The 18,977-nt window shown below is 35.9% G+C and overlaps 1 protein-coding gene across 10 annotated transcripts in view; it reads right to left on the reverse strand.

The window, feature by feature from the left end:
• Positions 1-18,977, reverse strand: part of lrp1bb (low density lipoprotein receptor-related protein 1Bb) — a 308,080-nt gene that overhangs the window by 215,350 nt on the left and 73,753 nt on the right. For 8 of the 10 annotated variants that reach the window (XR_007931607.1, XM_051905644.1, XM_051905648.1 and 5 more), the window contains exon 2: positions 6,364-6,486. The exons of the other annotated variants lie outside the window; for them this stretch is intronic. Coding sequence is in view for 7 of the 8 variants with exons in the window: in XM_051905644.1 (XP_051761604.1) it covers positions 6,364-6,486 (123 nt within the window). In the remaining variant the exon portion in view is untranslated. The remainder of the gene's footprint in view (positions 1-6,363; positions 6,487-18,977) is intronic. 10 annotated transcript variants of the gene reach the window in all.

Here is an 18,977-nt window from a genome sequence, read left to right on the forward strand (position 1 = left end):
AAAATCAAGTCTCAACCTTATTTAAGCTGCACCCAACTCTGCATGCTTCACACACAGACAGTGAAGAAAGCTTTGCCTTTGTTTGGTCTGTCTGTTTGTTTGCTGCCCCCAAGCAGATGGCATCATCCACAGGAAGTGAATCAGCTTGGCTCTCACAGCACAGAGGCTCCCACTAAATTAAAAGGATCATCTCCAAAGCTCCCTGCTTACATGCCAAACCCCCTGGATGTCTGGAGTTATGATACACACTCACACGCATATATTTAATACATATTTGATAGCCACAATAAGATGCTGAAAACACATTTTTACATATAAACATATTTAAACATATACCACTTCCTGCTTTTGTAGTTCTGTTGCCTGTGGGCAATTTGTCATGATTTTAAAGGCACAGATTTGGTTTTAAAATTGGTAGAGACATTTTAAAATCAGCCTGTACAGACCCATATAAACACAACAATTGAGCCATTTTATGTCTATATATGTGGGCTGTAACTGTATCTAACAACTGAGAAAATGAAATGAGAATGTACCAGCATAATGAAATTCCCTTTAATTGTTTTAACTATGTTTTTCTAATAAGCTGCTTTGTCTTTAGCTCGTCTTGATGTTGTGAGACAAAACAAAAATCATAAGGGAATAAAAAAATAAATAAAAAAAAATCAGCAGCTTGCGCTCTGAATTTAAACATTCTGCTCATTTCCAGATGACAAATTGTCCCAAACAATTGCACAACTCTCTCTCCTAAAAACAAAGTCCAGGGCTGATGTATTGTTGTCATTTAGATAAGAGATCTAATGCATCTATCTAATGCAATGCTACCCAGTGTATTTTCTCTTCCAAAATGTACTGTACACGCCCTCATAAAACACAGCTCAAAAGATGTTAATCAAGTTAAATGTCACCTGATGATCTCATAAATGTCCCCCGCACAGTCTATTTTGCTAGCATTTCACTCTGTGCTCAGAGGCAGACGTTGAGGTAAATATTGCATAATACAGAATGCCTGTCCCTCAGCTCAATAACAAGATGCTATGCTACATTACCTCTCAAACCTCCTTTCTGCAGGTGTCAGTTCTCCAGGGGAATAGGCACATTTACTCTCCATTTATTTCGGGGCCATAAGAAACTGCCCTGAGAGGAGTGCTCATAAAATCCATACGTATTTCTATGCATCTTAGATGGGAAGCGACAACAAGCTATTTTTGCAAGATCACCCATTAATTCTACGCAACCCCCATCCAATTTTGTTATATTGTCAAATATGGTCTTTAGCTTTGGGGCCAACTGTTTTCAAGCCTAGGCCCCTCAGTGGACAGAAAGACAACGGACCCCCTTTACATGTTGTAAAAAACTGAATGTTTCATGTTAATCACAGCCTAAAATAACATGCATTGTGCAATGTTAATTAATGTACATTGTTCAATATTAATTAATGTATATTACATTTTAATTTTACTGAATAGATCTACATTAATGTGAAAGGGACAATGAAACATTCACCTACATTTTTACTTCTAATGTTTCTTTTTTTTTTTTTTTTTTAATACGCCATATTATGTCCTTTTACAAAGTCTTGATTTTGTTTTTGGGGTCTATTAGAATAGGTTTTCATGCTTAATTGTTCAAAAAACACCTTATTTTTCATATATTTTACACTTTTGCAGCACCTTTCTTCACAGTCAGTCAGTAACGCTTTTAGTTTTGGTCTCTATGATGCCCCTCCTTCCAAAACGCGTGATGTGCTCTGATTGGTCGACTGGACCACTGTGTTGTGTTTGGTCAACCGCTTCGAGCATGTTTCGGAAATGTTATGCCCCTTACCATAACCATTTTTTACCATAACCAGTTTTAACATACTAACTCATTTATTTAAATGAGGGATATTGTGACATGTACGTTCCCAGAAGAAAACTCAAGGACAAAAAGTGAAAATGGGGGGGAAAACAACTGCCATTTTCTTGTGTCCTGAGTGAATAAGATTTCATGAAGGCCTAGAGCTTCTTGTAAAAGTTTAACCCAGGTGCTATGAAATATAGTTGATCAAAGAAGGGTTTAAGGGCTAGTAATGTAAAATTAACTTGACAGATGTCTAAAGAAAACAGCTGTCATCTCTTCAAAAGTAAGAACATCATGTGCTCGCCTTGTGGCTCACAGCCTGCATTGCCTTCCGAGTGTTGTGAGTTAATGCTTTGCCCAGAACAAAAATGAGAACAAAACAAAAATCAATCTCTCTCACTCTCTCTGTTCAATTCAAACTTCAAGGGGAAAAAAAAGAGAGTAGAGCAATTTGTCACTGAAGCATATCTTTGTATTTCCTAATAAAGAACTGCACTCAAGACAAAAGGCGAGAGCATACACAAGCACTGAAATGACCCATATCTTTGTTAAAATCCTAAAAATCTGTTCTTCAGTGAGCTTTCAATCTTTCCGCAATTCCAGCGATACAGAGATTATTTTGGCTGTATGGTCATTCTACTCATAACTCATGCCAAAACATTCACTGTACATACTCCACTGACCAAAGTAGCAGCACGATGTGCCTGGAAAGCTCCAAGACTGTCATCGCAATACGTTTTTTCTTCATTACAGGAAAGTGGGCTGTCTCCCAGCTCCCCTGATAACCCAAGATGTCGAGCTGGTCCCATAGGGAAGCTGGATGGCCAGCCTATCCAGGTTCCCGCTGGCCATGTGGCACTGAAAATGTGCAGCTGCCCTTCCCTGGAGGCCCTGGGAATGTGGTGATTACATTTCTCTGCAGTGGCAGAACTTGGGCACGCCAAAACTAGAAATACGCACAGTCCAGAAACTGGAACAGCAAAAACAATAACTATACGATGAAAACCAAGGACTTAATATCAGGTAACAGCTATAAGCTCAGATATTGAAAACACTCCAGGTGAATCTTATTATAAAACTAAGAGGATTAAGAGTTGAACATAATAATATGAAGCAATTGGAGACATGTATACGTGTGGAGAGGCGAACACTTCTACAGTATGACTATATCATTAGATTCAGTTTCATGAGAACAAGTAGACAGTCATTTAAGGTGTTGTCAAGCAAGTCTTACTTGAGGAATATTAGAAGCGACATAGTATAATACAAACAGTCCCACTGTGAGGGATACATTAGTTAGAGCTGTACTTGACAATTAAAATAGTTTTCATCAATTTTGAAGCAATATGATGCTTGGAAATTTCAATTAATTTGAAGATTAGTCTGAGTATTAACCAATGAAGAAGAATGCCAGCTCTGTCTCAGAACGATGACTTTAAAGGGAACCCCTGATATTAAGACTTGTATGGCTTAATATAATGTAAATTATGTCTCTTACTGAAATATGTAGTAGAAAACCCATGAAAGATTTACATTATTTAAAAAATACATGACATATTTGGATGATGGGGGGCGCCATTTTGTTTAGGCGCACAGTGCGTTCTATGTAGATGACGTCAAATGGTTGCACTCGGTGAGCTACTGACACTACCCTGTTGCTATTTTTACCGCAACACAACTCTGAATATAATATACGATGCCATACTGTGCAGCTTTTGGTTGTAATTTCCAGTCGAAGGGCAACAAGAAAAGCGATGCAAGTCTTCACTGCTTTACTAGCGATAAGAAGAGGAGAAAATAATGGGAAGTTGTTAAGAATGTGGACGAATAAGACTTCCTAAAGATCCGCGTCTTTGTTTTCTTCACTTTAGCCCTGATGACTTTGAGGCTTTTAGTAGACCACAGCTGAAAAGAGCTTACAGTTGCCGATGGATATAAGTGTATGCTTTAACCAAATGCTGCGCCTGTCGTGGAGACAGACGAGGGCAGCCTATAACATCTCGATTGAGACAGACTGCCAAAGCTTGTGTGTGCCGTGATGCACGAGATATCTGTGATAGCATAAAACAGTAGCATCTTCTAAGCATGTTTAACTTGAGTAATGCATTCAGGTGACATATCAGACGATTTTTACACGTCAAACATACAACAGTAGTTCGAATAGCCACAGAGACATTGCACGTCTTCAATGTTTTCATTTTGCGCTCTGGCTCAAATTGAAAAGGCTGATCGTGTTTTAAAAGGAACCCCGCGGATATTAAGACTTGTATGCGTTACTAGATTATCGTTGCACCAAAACATACAGATGAAAAGTACCAAGGGCATCAGGGATAAAGTGAAGAGAACAAAGATGCAGTTAGGAAGTTTTATTTGTCCACATTCTTCACAACTTCCCATTCTTTTCTCCACTTATCATTAGTAAAGCAGTAAAGACTTGCATCGCTTCTCTTGTGGCTCATTGACTGAAATTACAACCAAAAGTTGCACAATGTGCCACTGTATATTATATTCAGAGTTGTGTTGCAGTAAAAATAGCAATAGGGTAGTGTCAGTAGCTCAGTGAGTGCAACCATTTGATGTCATCTACATAGAACGCACTGTGCGCCTAAACAAAATGGTGCCCCCCATTGTCCAAATACGTCATGGATTTTTTAAATAACGTAAATCTTTCATGGGTTTTCTACTACATATTTCAGTAAGAGACATCATTTACGTTATATTAAGCCATACAAGTCTTAATACCAGGGGTTCCCTTCAAATAAATGTAGTCCTTTCTATGAAGAGTCAAAACTAATGAAGTGTCTTAGCCTAAAAAGGTGAGGAAAAATTAAAGCAGTCAAAACAGAAAGTGAGGAAAGCTGTGCCACTTTTTTTCTTCTTCTTCTTTTTTTACTTAAATTAACCTCTGGTCAAGGAGAAAAAAGATAGAGGTGAAATTAATGCATCAAATTATGCTTCAGGATATCCAGTATCAAATTAGAAGAAGAGTGTCCAGAACAGAGGACCATATATATTAATTAATACAAATTCCAGTGAAAGCTATGTCGGTAAGTTGAATCATTGTGGAGTATGTGAACAATTTACATTTTAAATAAAACCCATGTACAATAATGAGTTGTTTATTAAAATAATAAATGAAAAAATATATATATATACATTAAAAAAAAAAAAAAAATACAAAAGATCCATTATTACACTTAGCAAACTTACTGAGATTGTCTTATATCACATTCTAACCACCATGGCTGCAGGGAAATATGATGTGAATATGCAATATCAACTACTATGTCCTAGTAGTTGCTCAGACTTTGTGTGGCTGAGGTAGCTTCTTCAGTGCATAAATTATTTGTGGGAACCAATTTTTTAATTGTTTTATTTGAAAGGTGGATTTTTCTTTGCCAGCACTCCCTCAGATTTTTTGGAAAAGAAACTGGCTACCACTTCAAAAACACCAGTGTATTTCCAAAGAATTTCCTGTATTTAGATGCAAAGCTTATTATAAATATTAGTTGAGTCACTGGCACTGTTTACCCAGAAGCAGACGGCACACTTTACCCCACAGCTAACATTTTGGGAAAATGTTTTGTTTAATCCTTAATGGATAATCTTTACCCAAATAATTTACAGGGTTTAATGTTGGCAATTCGCCAACAAGTCTAAAATATGTATTTTTAGACCTGGATTTTGATTTGACAATTTGACATTGACTTTTGCTTATGTGCATCTTCCAATCTTTGGCAGCTGTATATGATTGGCCCTTTCTAAATACATAGATAAATACATAAATAAATTACATGATAAAAATTGTGCACAGCTTTCTAGATTAAGAGGGCTGCACAGCTTACTCACTGATCGTACCCCACTATCGTAAGCAACACGGTAACCTCAGGGTGCCCAATATGCACAAACACATGAATAAAATTACCCATGCCAGTGGAGTGCTGTTAGTACACACATGCAATAGTAGTCTGTGATGGCTTCCAAAACACATTAAATTCCACTGCACATTTTGTTGTGCAAAGCTGATTGAAATGCATTTCCTATCGATACATAATCTATGGTAATGAGCTCCTCAAAATCCCCACGATAAATATGCCCGGAATCCATTCTAAAGCATTATAAATAAAACAGAGTGAACATGATTAATCTAAATGATAATAGAATACCAGTGGTGAGAATAGTTGACCCACTGTGCCTAGAATCTGTAATAAATTAAACTCTTCTGGAAATGTCTTGCATCTACAGGAAGCAATTGGGCACACGGCTTTAGCATAAACTGATCAATCTTTTCATGTATACAATTAAATATTAAAATCAGGACAATATCTTTTCTCTAAAACACCCAGCTATCATTCCTCACACTTTGCATGTGATGTGCAACCTGGAATTAAACAAGGCAAGGAATATAATCATGTGCAGGGTGATGCAGATTTTTGGTGCATGGAGATATGGGAATGTAGAGATGTTTCAGGAATAATGATCTGTTTTGTGGCATTGTGGTTTGGTGTAATGGTTACTTACATTTGTCCAGAACCTCATCAGAACCATCTGGGCAGTCTGGTTCCCCATCACAAAGCCAGTTCTCAGACACACAGGTCAGCTGGTCTCCACACAGAAACTCTCCAACATCACACAAAATGGGCTCTAATGAGAGAAGGGGGGTGGAGACAGAGATGGAGTATGGAATGAGGTGCAATACAGTCATTAAATGTCTAAATTACATGGTTGTCTAATAAATATAATAATTAGTAAGTACATGTGAAATGCATGAAGTCATACAATGATTCATTATAGTGACATGAATGTAATGACAATTCATTTTACTGAACAGCCAGGCAGGAATAATCTGTAATTAAGTGCAATTTCAGTTTTGGAAACTTCTGTCCATCACAAGACATTTTTTCCCCCATAATCTGTTGTTATGAGTACAACAGCCTTGCAGTGATGTCCAACAATATTTAAAAGAAGAATAAGACTATTTGTCAGACCATCAAGCATCAGGTATCACTCAAATGGGCCACTCATTCCACTTCTAAATTCCTGAATTTCCAAACTGCATCATTTATAAACATCAAAATGATTATAGTCCAAAATGCTCCAATTCCAATTCCAGTTCCAAAATCTTGAGGCAGGAATACAAGTAATAATTCTATGCACCACTGCTCTCTGTTCTTGCTATGGCCCACCACCACAACATGCACACACACACACACACACACACACACACACACACACACACACACACAATCCCCGCCAAGCAAATTCAGTATCAAGGGACAGAATTATAACTGTCAAACGGTTTCATCTTGCTCCCGGTTTCTCCCTGTCTGTCTTTCTCAATCTCTCTCCATCTCTTTCAAGCCTCAAAATTAGGCCACAACCTACTGTATATGGACAGATTTTATCACTACACCTCTATGTTTAGTGCTGATAGTGGTCCAGTTTGGAAATTGATTTTCCTCAGTATTTTTCTCTTGGTTTCCTTTTACAAATATAACATCCTTGAATCTAGATACATTTACTTGAGAAGCAAAACTACTTAAGATATTAAGTCTTATTTCTGAAAAAAAATGCATCAAAATTAAGTGACTTCATGCTTAAAATAAGAAAAAAATAAGTGGGGTAAAAAAATTATTATTTAAAGGGAAAACAAGTTTATTTTACTTATCTGTTTGGCAGACTTTTTTTCTTGTTTTAAGCATAAAGTCACTTAATTTTTATATATTTTTTTCAGAAATCTTATTTTGTCAGTTTGATTCTAAAGTAAGACAAAACATCATTTTTTGAGTGCAGGGTTGTTTTTAGTTGGACATCGCACTAAATCTACAGTACAATAAATCTACAGTGCAGTATTTCAGTTTTAAAGAAACTGAAAAGAAAAAGAAAAAAAAAAAATCAATGCATGAAGTGAATGTAGTGGTAATGAAAAATCTGTCATTTACTAACCTTCATGTTGTTCCAAACCTGTATGAATTTCTTCTGTGAAACACAATAGATTATTTTAAAAATGGCTTAGTGCTGTTTTTGTTCATGCAATGAAAATCAAAGGGGTTCAATGGTGTTTGGACCCCAATATTCTTCAAAACATCTTTGTGTTTCGCAGTCATACAGGTTTGAAATTACATGGGTGAGTAAATGATGACAGAATTTTAATTTTTTGGTTGAACTATGTCACTTAGAAAAAAGGAACTAAACAAAGCACTATTAAACATGGCATATGTGTTTTTAAACTGGTGTTTAGTTATGTTAGAAATATACAGACACACATCTTAAGATGCAGCAACATGGGAATTCAGCACAACTGATTTCACAAGTTCATCACGCATAATTTGAAAATCCCCAAAATGTTATCGCACATCTTACAATAAGAGGCACCGCTGCATTTCTCTCCAGCACGAATGAAGATTAGTTCTATGGGGAAGAATGGATCTGGCAAATTGTTCGAGAGGTGGGTTCTTCTACAATTGATTCAGTTTCTTTAGAGTCACAGTGGCTCTGAAACTCGGCTGGTAATCTGGCCTGATTCAATTCAATGGCAGCTGCACATCAGTCAAAAAGCAATTACAGGGAATATGATGATGGCTGCCCTCTGTCCTTCGTTCTTACTAACAAAAACAACAGCAATTCTGCTGCCCCGAATGAATAGTGACGGTGATTTGATGGTTGTAGTGGCTTTAAAAAGACGTGTCTATATTTTTGGATGAGTGGTTATTGAAACGGATTTCAAGCTAAACCTTTTGCCTAGTATGCCTGGCTTCATATTTTGCAGCAAAATGTTGACTGACAGTTAAAAAAACTTCACCTGAATCAAATTCAACTGGAGGAAAAAATAACCAAGGAGAGAAAATGTTTGGCTACACAGTCAGGTCTCCCGATAGAAGATTTCCCAAGTCCTGTCTGAAGGTATCTTTGCAGCTGAATTGGTTAACATTTTTTAGAAGCATTCCTTTTACCTGAGGATAGTGTCTTTTGCAAGCAGCAGAACCCCCCAAAAAAGAGACAAATTCAGAACCCCAGAGTGGCATCTGTCCACTGATGTGTACCTACTTTCATGCTGGGATATCCTTTAAAGCATAGCCCAATTTGAATTATTGGAATGACCGGTGATGCCCCTTTATCTTCCCATTTACCTCAAGAGGCCTTCACTTCTTGACTTGAGTGTTTGATGCTTCCACAGCTCTCTGTTTCAATAGATTCTCCACAGACAGTTCAAAATGCACAGAAAGAAAAACTGCACGAAAACACTTCAAACCTGTCAAGGAATAAAATCTTGCATCATTTGTTTTTGGAGGCAAAAACAAAATTTACATCTGAAAGGAGCAAATGCTATACCGAACTGCTAAATGTTGCGGTCATTCGGAGATAATTTCAAACAGACATGAAGAAGGGAGATAAAAATAACAACGGAGCAAAATGGCCCCAACTCTTTGATGATTTAGCGGTAACCCATTACCATAACAGTAGGAAATGTTCAGTGGAGCCTGGACTGGCATGCTATTATGAGCTTCATTTCTGACACAAGCTGCCACCTCGACGAGAAGAGAACTTTGGCTCATTAAAGCTCCTCAGCCTTTGTGATTCCGCCAGCTTTCGATACGTAAAACCGTGACAGGGAGCTGGTGAATAGAAGAGATGGCCTTCAGAACTCTGGATGGAGGCTCTGCCAATCTTGTTTGATTAGGAGAACAGTTGTCTGATGCTAGGCGCCTACGCCACCGAGTAAGCTGAAATAATTTCCATGATATTGTTGTTCAGTGCAAAAATATACAGCTACCCATACAGCTAAAAACATATTTTATTATATATAAATGCACTGCTTGAGAAAAAAAATATAGTTCACGATATTGTTCAAGTTGAAATATATTGCACAATGTACTTCGACGGGTGAGAAAAAATAAATTTCTAATCTTACAATATAATGTGGGAAAGTTCAAAGTGTATAAAAATATATTATAATTGTCCATTTAAATTTATTTCTCAGACTATTATATCTATATTGCCAATAATATATATATATATATATATATATATATATATATACATTTTTAATTTATGTCAAAAATGTCAAAAATATATTTATTTAAATACATTCAAACTTGTACATTGCAATATATTTTTGCCAAATTTTTATTTTCATATATACTGTATATATATATACTGTATATATATATATATATATATATATATATATATATATATATATATAGCCATCTGGGAAAAGAGGAAGAGAGGGAAGAAAGAGAGCTAAAGCCAAAGAAAAGAAAACAACTGTTTTAATACACTTATCTACACTGTAAACCCGAATAAGTTGGCAAAACTCAAAAAAATTGAGGTAATCAGTAACATCGAATTTTTTAAGTTAAGAAATTTAAAGTTTAAGTAAGCAGATTTCAATTTTGTACTCATACATTTTAACTGCTCTTAACTTGAAATTTTTTAGTAAGTTAATTCATACATTAAACTTAAAATTATCTTATCTTATTTTTTTTTATTTTTTTTAAGATTTTTTTTTTTTTTTTAAGATTTATTAATCTTGACTTATATAGATTTATTTTTGGCATTTTTGCCTTTACTATGATAGGACAGTAAGCAGACAGGAAGCGAAGTGGGAGAGAGAGAGGGGGGCGGGTTCGGGAATGGTCCGCGAGCCGGGACTCGAATTCGGGCCGCCCATAGCGCAATGCCGCAATATGTCGGCGCGCTGCCCACGAGGCTATCGACGCTAAAATCTTAACTTATATTTGTAGTACTGAAAATTTTGTTAGTTATAACTAGCTAATTCAGCAAATGCTAATTGATAAAACAATGCTTTAATAACATTAGCATAGCAATTGCTGAAAGAGTACAGCATTATAGAACATTTATGAAATACTAAAATTGGGATAGCAAAGCATTAAACACTACTTAATCCCCCACTTAACATTAATCTTGCACAAAAAAAAAAAAAAAAAAACATTATATAACACTTAATTTAAACATTTATTCTCCCTTTCGAGTGTCTTGGCAAAGAATGCTGGGAAATAGAAATCTCAGCTCAGTTTCAGGTAAATTTAAGTTTGTCTAAATTAAAAGAAACATGTTCATAAAACTCAAAATAATGAAACAATTCAGATTACTTAAAATGTGTCAGTTTCGGAAACTCAAAAGAAAAAGACAGTTCTAAATACTTAAAAAGTTCATTTGATTGAACCAATTTGTTTAAATTGAGTTTGCCTACTCAAACCAATTAATTATTTTGAGCGTTAGGGTTTGCAGTGTACAATTGTGAGGACCATTAATGAGCCTGAATCAATGAAGCTCCAGTATAACCTTCAAAATGAATTACTTTGCATTTAATTCAAGCCTTAACCGGATGCTCAACAGCTGTTCAAGCCGCTTCAGTCTCATTATCTTTCCAACTGTTCTCTGTCATGCAATGCGTCCAAGACCGTTTCCTTACCTTGATTTCTGAACGCAGCTATAATAAAAAAAGACAACCTACCAATTTCCAAACTCCAGAAAGTCTGCTGAGCCACGGAGATCATTAGTGTCAAATAAAACCGAGCTGACAGAGAAGAATTGTGTCAACAGCATGGAACTATCCACTTAACTTGCATCAAAAAGTTATTAGGTCGTGTAATTAAAGTTGCATTTTCAAGGTCAATGTAATAGTATAGTAATACGGGACATTCTCCTAGTTGGATTTCACAGGAAATCTCGATATAAGTCACTCTAAGGCTGTGAAAATCCTTTGAGATTAGATATGATCCATATAATGCCTCTCTGACACTTGTGAACGGATACAAATTCTGCATCGTAAACCTTGCGTCTAACACAAACACATTCAACCGTCATCCGCTTCTGTTTTTGAGCTATACGATCCAAGATGGCCAGTGAGCTGTTTAATTCTCACCTTGACATATACTACATGGTATTTTGATCTAAATGTCAGCTGCCTCAGTTTTGATCAGAAAACCGTGATTAACATTAATATCACCGGACACCTATTACATAAATGTCTTGAGAATGTCATTCGGCAGCAAGATTCACCCATATAACACCAGTGAATGTCAGTGCGAGAGCCAAACTATTTGTTCTGCTTCACTTTTCATTCATATTGATCTGCATATCCACTGAAAAATCACATCAAATGGGGTTCACAGAGACCATGCTTAGGGCTCCAGTTAGTGCCGATGTGCGGCTGGCCAGCTGAATTTGAGGGGGGAGGGGATAATGATGCTCGAAGGTGCCGCACATTTACAAATTCCACAAGGCACTCCATCCAGGAAACACATCCTCTGCCAAAAGACCTTTACCATGGCAACTCTGAGCCAGTCGGACTGTGTGTAGCCAGGCTAGCAGAGAAATCAATGGGAAAGGACAACAGGGCCTTCATTAAGCTCTGCCTGACCTTCACTTTTCCAGTGAGGTCATTTTTATTTTCGAAACAACAGCGGGGGCATGTCAACAAATTATCAAAGGGAACACAGTCAGATTTTTAACAGCCTTCGCCAGAGTAGCCGACTGCTTGGTATAATCTACCTTGTAAACAATGAATTATTCATGAGTGTGAGTTTAAATGTACAGTCCTCACAAGATATTCTTCCTTTCATGATGTAGCTCGATGCAAGACAAATAAAGGCACAATCTGATTCTCCGTACTCATCAGATGGATTTAAACTCACAATACATCATAGGCAACTACGCGCTTGTATGCGGAGTTATGTATACAGTGCAAATACAAAAGCAGATGTGTCAAAAGCTATACTGCAAGGGTTCTCAACCTTTTAAACACGTCTGAAACATTTTGTGACTTAACACTGCACCTGTCTAAAAGAATTAAGCAACACACTTCTAAGTGGCGGCATTCTTTAGAAAACCAACCCATTTTACTATTTAGTTGTTTAATTATTACTGACTGAAAAAATTGCTAAAAATAAGTGTGAAAAATAGATACAGACAGTACTAGCAATTTAATGGCACTCAGTCAGTCACACTCATTTTAAGGACCAAATATAGACTCCCATTAAAAAGTATATAAGATTTTTTAACAGGTTACTACTTTTATTCAGCAAGGATGCATTAAATTGATCAAAAATGACAGCTAATACATTTACACTGTAACCAAAAATCTATCTATTAAAATTTATTTAAAATAAATACTGTTCTTTTGAACTTTCTATTTAAAAAAAAAAAAGTAAATCGACAAAAAATATTACATAACAGAACTGTTTTCAACATTGATAATAAAAATAATTGTTTTTGAGCACCAAATCAGCATATTACAATGATGTTTGTAGGATCATATAATAAATTACATTTAATAATATATCAAAATGGAATCAATTATTAAAATAATATTTCGCAATATTACTGTTTTTACTGTAGTAAAAACAGTAAAAAAAAAAAAAAAAAAATACATACATACATACATACATACATATAGCCTTGGTGAGCATAAAATACATTTCAAAAACATTAAAAAAGCTCACTGACTCCAAGTGGTAATGTAGGCCTAACCTACAGCTATAAAAATGGTTCTAAAAAGAAAATTTACACTGTAAAAAATGACCGTGATTTTAACAGTAAAAGACTTTAAAAATGCTACAGTGAAAAGCAGTTAAATGGTTTACGTACTATTTACGGTGAATAACTGTAATAGATCTAACGGTACATTTAATGTGATTTTATGGTAAAATACGTAAATTGACATTCCCACAGTTCCTTGCATGACACTTCACATTTGTTGTATTTTCGTTGAAATAACTGTTTCTTAGTTTCTTTTTCTTTTTTTCTAATCAGTTATGTAAATTAGGGTTTTATGTTACATCTAATGTTGTTAAATTAATGTTTATTGCATTTTTAAAATTTCATGTGTGTTACCATGATGGTGTTTAGTGTTTGTGAATGAATGACATTGTGTGCACCTTCTATAAATTAGTATTGTCCTTCTCAGCTTGTGGAAAAGCTGCTTGTGATGAGCTTTGATTCGTCATGTGACTCACATCACTACTGTGTTTGGTGGTTGTCAGTGTATTACAAAAGGTACAAAACAGATATTAGTACTTCAACAGGTTGGTGAATTAACATTATATCAGTTAATGAAATACGTTTTTTTTTTTTTTTTTTTTTTACCATAAATTTAATGGAATATTTTTTACAGTGTGTAAAATAGACAGTTATGAACTGTAATTATTACAATATAATGCTTTAAATTATACGGTTTTGAACTGTAAACCAACTGTAAACTGCTACTGCATTTTTTACGGTAAAGTTCTGGCAACCACAGCTGCTTTTTTTTTTTTTTTTTTTTACCATAAATTTTATGGGGATTTCTTTTACAGTGTATACAAAAAATAATACAATTATATAAATACAGATACGTCTCACAGAAAGGTTGTACACCACTCAATTCATCTCAGTTTATTTGTCCATTGCAAACGTTATGTCTTCACAAGAGACATATTCAAGCTGTGAACAGAGATAAATCCAAAGAGAATGTTGAAGAACAAAAAATAAATAAATAAAAATTTAAATGAGCTTTTACTTTATAGCTGTAAAAATTAAGCTATAAATAAGACACAGTTTATATCCAATGACCCCATTTGTATCTCTGGTGACATCTGTATTTATCAAACATCAGAATTGTGCAAAATTTCTTTTCTCCACTCAAGGTCACATTGACAGCTGACATTCTTAACAATGCTGAGCCTCATTTATATGTTTATATCCCTTCTCATGCCATGATTATCAATCGGGGAAGATAATGGGCACTGAAGCAGACAGTATGTCACTCCATGAGGTGAACCACCAGTCAAGGTTCCCTAAACAACATGTCTTCCTGAGGAAGCCGTGAAGTGTTCTATTCTCTCAAGATCATTGTTTCATTACAGCCAAGAAAGATTGCCTCTGAAGCACTGATAACAGAAAAGAGCACTCAAACAATACACTTCAATGTTTTAATTCACACAATTAAATGTTTTTTTTTTTTTTTCCTTGAAATCCTTATTACCCATTTTTAAGAAAGAGATAAGAGCCTTTTACTCAAATAAGCACTTGACAAAGACTTTTTTCATCCACTTTGGACCGTTATTTCCAGTAGGAGTCTCCCGCTGTGTGGGAAGCAGCAGAGGGGGGCTGTGATTAAGATGCCCAAACTCTTGTGATATTGCAGCTTTGCAGTTTATCTGCCGATGAAATCAGCGGGTTCACGCAGCAGGAAATCTCCTCCAGAAGATCTGATTAGTCTCATTCCACTAAAATTGGAGAAGCGCATGTCAGATCTAAATGCAAAGTTAGCGTAACAATATCAAGTTGTAGCCTAAAGCTGCTAATGATTCTGAATCTGAGGTCAAAAATAATGGGTTATAACTGATGTTTTGGGCGAAGTTAATATGTATGTAATCATTACCATGCATGTGGGTGGTAATAAGTACGGCTGAATGGGCTAATCTTATAAAGTGTTGCCCCGTATGCTGAGATCATTTGAAATGCTGCAGTATAATGTGGGCGGTTGTGAATCCTGAATTAAACCGCTGTTCATGCTCTCAGGTGTTCTGTACAGTAAGGGTTTTTCCCCAGAGGCAGTACAGGAGGTTAAAACTCTGACTATTTCGTTTGTCTATTTGCATCTTTCCATATTTATGTCATTATTTGGATTCACAGTCCTAATGGAGAAAAAGTCACTTAGCTAATTTGCATAAACCCAGGATACAGCAATTATCAACAGACCCTGCTGTTCTCCAGGGACTTTAGAGCTGTCCGCTCTTACCACGGGGACAATTAACATAACCGCTTCATCTATTGGCATGCATTTAAACTAAGGCTTTTCCCCACCTTTTACAAGACCATACAAAAACTAGAGCAAATTCAGTCACTATTAAATCCATAAATGATTAGCTAAACTACAAAAAAGCATGTCGCTTTTGAATTATGAAGCCCTTGATTTCCAAGCAAGGGCTGGGCTGGTACAGTCATTGCCGTAGGTCTAGAAACTCAATGAGATAAGGAAATGATGAACGAACTAAAGAATCATTACATAGGGCTGAGTGTGAGAAGTTTTCTTCCCATGGGCCTAAAGCTTGCCTTCTATTTGTAATTACTTGAAGTGCTTTTTAGGATCTCATTGACATGCTTTGAGCAAAAGAAAAGGACAACGTGAAAAGCAAACCTTTTATTCTGAAGAAAAAGTTTGTTCTGAAGTCTAATAAGGGAAAAATCCATATAACCTCTAGAAACACTTGTAAATGTGACTTGGGGGAAAAAAATGATTCAAAAGCTTAGAGGTTTTAAGTGCAGTATTGTCTGTATAAGATATGATAACAGCTTAGATCTTTTGACAAGACATTAAAACTATTTAAAGAGCTCTTAAAAGAGATGTTTTTTGAAGCCTGATGTCAGATTTGGAATGAAAGTATGCTATCAGGAAGTCCAAACTGTTTTGACAACCATTAATAGTAACAACGAGCCAATGAGTGTTTTTTGACAAAATCAATATAAGCTTTACTGTTATATGGGTCCGGTTAGACTCTAATAAACAAGTGGAAGAGCAAAACGAGGTCTGAATGCTTCATTTAAATCCATCATGTGAGTCGATCACCACTTTTTAAAAGCCTTATAAATTGTGAGAAAGGAGAGAGGGTACGCTGGAAATGATTCAATCAATTAGCTACTGTATATCTGCTTCTTCAGGTAGAAGAATAGAGAACATAAAAGTATCTGCTGTGAAAGACCTCTAGAGAGCAGTATAGTTTGACCTGGCATCAACTATAGAGGAAATAAAACGATATGGGAGGCTGCATTAAGATAAGATGGTCATATGCACAAGCATGATACGTCGAAACGGTGTACGTATGGAGCATGTGAGGGTTAAGGGTCATAAAGGCTCTGTCATGCTGAATGGCAATTGGCTGAATTGATTTCACACAATCTTGAACCTTGGGGCTCAGTATTGATCCTGCTAACTTCTGATTTTCACACACCATGAACACTCACACAACAGCCCATTTCAAATTATCCATCTTCAACAGCCTGAAGTAAGACAAAAGCAACTGAACTCCAATATCTGAACGTCTTCTGAAGTTTTCAGAAGATTCAAATGCATGCAAACACAGGCTCTGTCAGTCTAGAAAACTAGAAAATGAATTAAAAAATTATACAAACAATGATGGGCAATAAATTGGAAAATGGCTATTTGCAGTAAGCAGAAATGGTATCTAATTACAGTGGTCAGACTCATTACTTGACATGTGACCTTATACAGCCAGTTAACAATGTTGTTAGCAGCACTGTGCATTGTTAAAATGGATAATATTCAGACATGCCAATTCATCATAATTATAGCATGTAATAGCAGGTATAGCATCTGATATAAATACAGCAACAGCAGACGCATATGAAGAAATCTAGCTCCATTGTCAGGGAGGTAGAGCTTCACTGAAAGATGATTCATAACTGACTGACATAAAGAGCTTTGAAATTTAATTAATTCATTATGTCGACAAATAAATCTGTTAATCATAATGCATTTACACCACGGAAGATTACAATAATATTTGGGGAATACAACACAGTCAGAGACAAAGCATTGATGTTTTTGAATTATGAGTGAATGATGAAATGCCATAAATCAGGATAAATAAATTAGAGGTGCAAGATATATTGCTGGCTGATTTATTTGGTATAACTATATAGTTATACCAAATAAATCAGCCAGCAATATATCTTGCACCTCTAATTTATTCATTGTATTACAAACCTCACAATTTATATTATTCAGTTCCTGTAACGTGTCTTTTTGTGCCTGCGAATGCATCTGTATTCAAACTGTGCGTGAAGTGTGACAGCCCGGGTGCTACAGTGATGGTGTACTCATTAAAGGCCATGGTAAGGGTTTTGAAATCTCCTGGGAAACCCTTAGATGTGTGGATAAAGCTGTACACAGGAAAGGAAATATATGTCCTTTTCAACTAGTGTCAGTAGCCAACTTGTCTTTTCATTCAACACACATTTGCTTCACCAATGTTTTCCATTTTGTTCCTATTGTGCCGGTTTTGCTTGATTCCCACCCTCGGAATCTCATTCTGAACATATTTGCTTTCTAAGTTTACATGTATTATTTATGAATGTGACATTTGGGATTGCTTCCAAACTTTCATTTATAATACTTAAAACAACAGTTGCAGAGAAATATTCCTTTTGTTGTATCTGGACTGACATACAGTCCATTTCTAACATTCATTTTTAACTCTGAAATGCCCAAAGAACAAAAATACCAAACGTATTGGATCTCTGAAAAAAGAGAGAAAGAAAATGAAATGAAATTGCTACAGTAGGACGTCATGGGAATATCATTTAAAAGACACAGAACTGTTTGGTATTTTAAGAACAACTTTCCTTGATGCTTTATTATCTAATGCACTTTGTATAAACCCAAACTTCACCAAGCATTTCATATAAACCTACATTTCTGATCCCCGCTAACATATTTATACTAATCAGATCTTGCAGGTAATGTCCTTTTTTCTTCATTAAATGTCTACTGCTACACATTCACATCATAAATTTGGTGCTGCATTTCCTAGTAATTGTTTTATGGGATAATTTAAAAAGGTTAGTACATTTCTATGAAGGTTAGAAAGTATTTTGACTGCACATCCTCAGAGATGCTCGCTAACCTCAACATTTCAACACTAAATTTGATAAAACCATTTTCAAGCTCATTTCAGCCTATTCATTTAAGGCATAATCATTTTGCTTAATCATTTTGGGGGGCGACTCGATACAAAATACACTGCACAAATGCTTCTAGCTTCCAAAGTGGATCTCAAATAGCAGCCAAAAAGACCCGTGACGAAGCCTGTCACTGAAAAAGAGTCATGTCACTTCAGCTATTCCAGACACAAATAATGCTGTTCACTTTTTCCACCCTAAAAGGCTCAGAGAGCCTTCATTTTTTTCCCTCCCTGGCAGGTAAAACCAGAATTATACCCTCTCAACCTCTCTGTGAACAGCAGAAACAGACATTCAATGGCTGTGTGATATGAGGGTCTGTTTGAGTGGGTTTGTGAGGGCAAGCTTAATAATGGCCACTCTTGCGGGAGAAAAAGCAATGTCATGGGGTCAAAGCAGTGACTAAAATGGTGGCCTAAGGAAAG

The sequence above is a fragment of the Ctenopharyngodon idella genome, chromosome 9 (assembly GCF_019924925.1).
Source record: "Ctenopharyngodon idella isolate HZGC_01 chromosome 9, HZGC01, whole genome shotgun sequence".
Taxonomy (NCBI): domain Eukaryota; kingdom Metazoa; phylum Chordata; class Actinopteri; order Cypriniformes; family Xenocyprididae; genus Ctenopharyngodon; species Ctenopharyngodon idella.